Raw genomic sequence first — 4,231 nt, 5'->3', positions numbered from 1 at the left:
AGTACCAGCATTACTGTGAAAGCCAGCCTCCCTACCGTCTCATTATTTTCAAGTACGCGGACTATACTGACGCCTATGGCTAGCAGCTACTATTGCAAAAGGAAAAAATGAATATTCAACCCAGCATTGAACTGATAGGTACTGTCTGTGCTTGGAAGTCTTGAACTCCAGATGAAACCTGGCTCAGTGAAAGGGACGTTTCTGGATGTTGAATGTTCAATTGTTAGACGGTATTCACCATACATCAGATATGACGGCTAGCATACCAGCTGATTCCTAGCACTTGTCATAGTTCAATATTTAAGTGCTCTTCAATTTAGCTGATACTACCTCCGGACGCATTTAATTGACGCACTCACCAGCTAATGGCATGCATCAGCAGGTCTCCCTCCGCGTCGATTAAATCCGACCGGAGGGAGTACAAGTATTGCCTTGATATGAAATAGTCTCATCTCCCATTGTTGGTCGAAACATTCTTTTTTCCGGTGCTATCCTAATACATCAGCTTTGATTTTAATATCCTGTTATGAAAGGCTTCGAAAATGTTCGAATCTCAAATCTTCGGCTCATTGGCTGGAAACAGCTGCTAGAAAATACAATGATACGTTTTTTTTCTCAGCCGGAATTTCCGTGATTTCGGCGAAAACCGGTTTTACCAGTTGCCACCGAGAAAATAATACCAAACTAAATTTTCCGGTATACAAATAATTTGTCTGAATTTATTTTTTTTTGGTAAATTTTGGACGAAATAGTAAATTGGTTTGACAAATCTCGGCCGGTATTTCTGAGATTTCCTAAATACTGGAAATATCCTTACCCATCGGTATTTTTTGCCTAGCGAGAAAACAAAACCTTCTGTACAACAAAGTGCGAAAACACAATGTAGCGGCCCGGCGAAGCGCACTTTTCCACCCAGTTCTCTTCAAATGCCGCTACAACACTAGGACATGTACTATGGTCAAAGATTGGCTTTGCCTCCCTTCATTGAACCGTTGCCTTCGAGTACATCAAATCTTTGTGGTTACACATTGTTCATGTCATCCCGAAAGGAGGAAAACAATGGCGCTTGTGATGCTTGTCTCTTGGGAGCTTTGCAATCAGCGTAATGCTAGAGTTTACAAGAATATGAGCACCATGAGCATGTTTGTCCTTGCACGTATCAATTTGGGGGCGAGATCATGAATATTCACCGGTGCGAAACATTTGGATCACCTTATTCGGGAGAGTAGGTTTCTTTTTTTCGGTTTATGGCCTTAAGCATAATACTTTGTACAACTTGTTTCTCCTTACTCAATGAGTTTAAGGCAAATCCTTTTTTGTTCAAAAAATAACCGATGGTAAATAGGCATGCATGCAAAACATATCAGAGAAGTTTCAATGTGTTCATATCGAAAAAAGCATAGTCTAATAACAAAAAGGGCGTCCAAATGATTTGGCTCATCTTTATTAACGAGGGGGGAAAAAGAGCCACTGAAGGAGCGGGCGGACACAACCCTATTTTTCTTAGGGTAGTTGTGTACATGTTAAGGGCTCTCCTTTGATTCATAGGAATATGAAGAGTGTAGGAATAGGAAAGGTGTAGAATTGGAATGCCATGGTAAGTTGAATCCTATAGGAATATGGTGTGTCTTTGATTGTAGCAAAGTAATTTTTCTATAAGGTATGAGCTAATGCTTTTTTTCCTATAGAATTTGCACTACAAGATTTCTATAGGAATAATTCCTATAGGATATGTTCCTATGAATCAAATAGCTTGTATAGGGAATTTTTTCATAGGATTCAAATCCTACACAATTCTTATGTCAATCCTATGAATCAAAGGAGCCCTAAGAACGCTTCGTTACTCAAGAGAATTCTTCATGGCTTAGAAAATACAATATGTAAACACAATGTTACACCATCTATTCTGCACATATATAGTGTGCCAAGCAAGAAATGCAGATCATGCGTTAGCGCAGAGTAAGCCTATGAAAACATATCTAATTATCTATCCATGGGTCCTTATGGGGGCTGGTGGCTTCGTACGTGGTACGTAGTGTGCATGTCCCCGCTAGTTTCTCGTGGTAAAGGTTCCTCACCATGGTCCACGCAATTTCTTCCGCCTTAGCTGAAGGAAAGAAACAGAGATTTCGTACGTCGTCAGAGATCACATAACGAACTTACTACTGGCAATTAATTTGTAGAGAGAAACTTACGTCGGTGCTGCGGCCGCACTTCTTCTTGCGGCAGTTGGTCGACCTGGGAGGAAGGCGCGCATAGCACCTATATATGAATCAATGGCGGAGAAAAGTGAGTCTGGTAATAATATGACTGCCCGAGATGGAAAAAGAACGAGCATGGTGTATACTATGTAGGGTATAGGCTTGTATACGAGCAACATACTTTCGGCAGATCATCTTGTCCTTGCTGTAGCCGAACGCAATGGCTCGGAGGCTGGGCTCGATGGCCCAGGGGAAGCAGGCCCCCCGGTAGTAGCCGTAGCTGCGGCCGCGGCGGCCGCCGCGGAGGCCGAGCGCGAGGTGCAGCGTCGACTCCTTGCAGATGCCGTAGTCGGCCAGCGTTCGGCCGTCCTCCGCCTCGAGCTCCTTCCCGGCGTAGACGAGAGAAGGTAGCTGATGCTGGTCGCCGTCGTCGTCGTCGGTGTCGGAGGTGACGATGATTCCTCCCTTGTCATGGATCTGGGCCTTGACGCTGTCGACCGTGTCGCTGCTCTCGACGTCGAGCGTGAGAGTTGCCCCGGTGATGGTCTTCACGAAGATCTGCATCGTCGTGGGTGGCGGTGGACCGGTGGTGCCGTGTGGTGGGTGAGCGCAGGGCAGCGCCGCGGATGTACACATATATATAGCGGTCGATCGGAGGGAACGGAAACGCGGCCGCTACGAAACAAAACATATTAGGCCACGGTAATGGGAATACGTGATCGCTACGGCTACAGACCTCCGGTCGGAGAATTTCCGAACAAACTAGTACTAGTATTTTGGATGAAAACTGCTTTGGAGTCAATTTGGCATGCAGCTTTACCTGTTCGGAACTTCCTTTTCAGATTCAATTTTTTTTTGCAGGGAAATATTTAACATTGAAGCTCATAGGACAACATTAAAGCTCATAGCATAAGTGAACTTCAGTAAAATAACTAGCTACTTATTTACTAAAGAAGTTAGCTCCAGCCATGTAATTACAATAAATAGTCAGATAGCTATATTTCAGACACCAACGAGTACCAATATTTCTAGAGCAAAACATTTCTTATCAGATTGATAGGAAAAATGAGTAAAGACTTAGGGAAACCTCCAACTTGAATAAAAGTCATTTTAATCAAATCAAGCAGTACATTACTTTGTTCTAAGCAATTAAGAACGAGTATAACAACAAGAAAAGGACTTAAACAGAAATATTCATGGAGCACAAACAAGAGATCAACTTCTACCATAAAACCCAAGCCCTAAAACGTCTACGCAATCTCCAGCAGTTCCAAATTCTACATCATACAAGGTACATAATAAATACAGAAGAACCACTTGCTTTCGTCACAAACTATGGACAGATTTAAAAACAAGAGAGCATGGAAATCTGATGATGAAACAACATGCTTTCTTGCAAAATATTGTTGTAACATGTACCCCAATACAACAAGAAATCATATGACAAAACAACATGTACCTACCTACCAAGATCAATAATAACATCTTATACAGTTAAAAGGAAAGAAAAGCAACAAGTGCTTCGATTAGTGACATGTGCAACATTTATAAAGATTACCAACCATTAAATGATCAGTAAAAATAAGGAAGAGTTACCGTCTAGCTATCATAGTTTATCACTAACATACAAGGTACCAAACCTGAAAACATGAGGATTTGTAGCATAAGCAAGTAACTAGAATGAAAACAATACCAGAACCAGCGCTTCAACAACAATAATTAGCATAAAAGCCTAAGCAAGATTGTAAAACCGTCATTTGGTAAAGCATCTCATGCCTTTATGGCCTGAAACAATACTACAACATTTATTAGTAGATTTTAAAATAAATATGTACATCTATATCCTCATGAGTCAGAGGTTCATGCACACAAACATGTCGCCATCTTTATCAAGATTCAGTTATAGGGTAGCACAACACAACACAAACAACCATGGCACTAAGGTTCGCAAGACACAAAACTCTCTAAGAAAAGAGGCAAGAATCTATTTTGTAGTATGTTCTTATCCCATAGAAAGGAGAAACCAGATC

General features: G+C 41.7%; 1 protein-coding gene across 1 annotated transcript; it reads right to left on the bottom strand.

Annotated features, from left to right (window-relative positions):
• Nucleotides 1–1,549: 1,549 nt before the first annotated feature.
• Nucleotides 1,550–2,918, bottom strand: LOC127310154 (ubiquitin-ribosomal protein eL40z fusion protein). Its single transcript, XM_051340872.2, has 3 exons — nucleotides 2,383–2,918; nucleotides 2,196–2,262; nucleotides 1,550–2,107 (listed from the first exon to the last, which is right to left on the bottom strand). Exons 1-3 carry the CDS (start codon nucleotides 2,835–2,837, stop codon nucleotides 2,075–2,077), a joined length of 555 nt encoding a protein of 184 aa, XP_051196832.1. The 5' UTR covers nucleotides 2,838–2,918; the 3' UTR covers nucleotides 1,550–2,074.
• Nucleotides 2,919–4,231: the final 1,313 nt, after the last annotated feature.

The sequence above is a fragment of the Lolium perenne genome, chromosome 1 (assembly GCF_019359855.2).
Source record: "Lolium perenne isolate Kyuss_39 chromosome 1, Kyuss_2.0, whole genome shotgun sequence".
Taxonomy (NCBI): domain Eukaryota; kingdom Viridiplantae; phylum Streptophyta; class Magnoliopsida; order Poales; family Poaceae; genus Lolium; species Lolium perenne.
The sequence above is the reverse complement of the archived record's forward strand: the minus strand, read 5'-3'. Positions and strand labels throughout refer to the sequence as shown.

Bases quoted from the DNA above. Each gene is read 5' to 3' on its own strand.
- LOC127310154 (XM_051340872.2), bottom strand. From the start codon at position 2,837: ATGTGTACATCCGCGGCGCTGCCCTGCGCTCACCCACCACACGGCACC. The intron at 2,263-2,382 runs GTATGTTGCTCG...ATTCATATATAG, and splicing joins GACAAGATGATCTGCCGAAA to GTGCTATGCGCGCCTTCCTC. The intron at 2,108-2,195 runs GTAAGTTTCTCT...TCTTTCCTTCAG, and splicing joins AGTGCGGCCGCAGCACCGAC to CTAAGGCGGAAGAAATTGCG.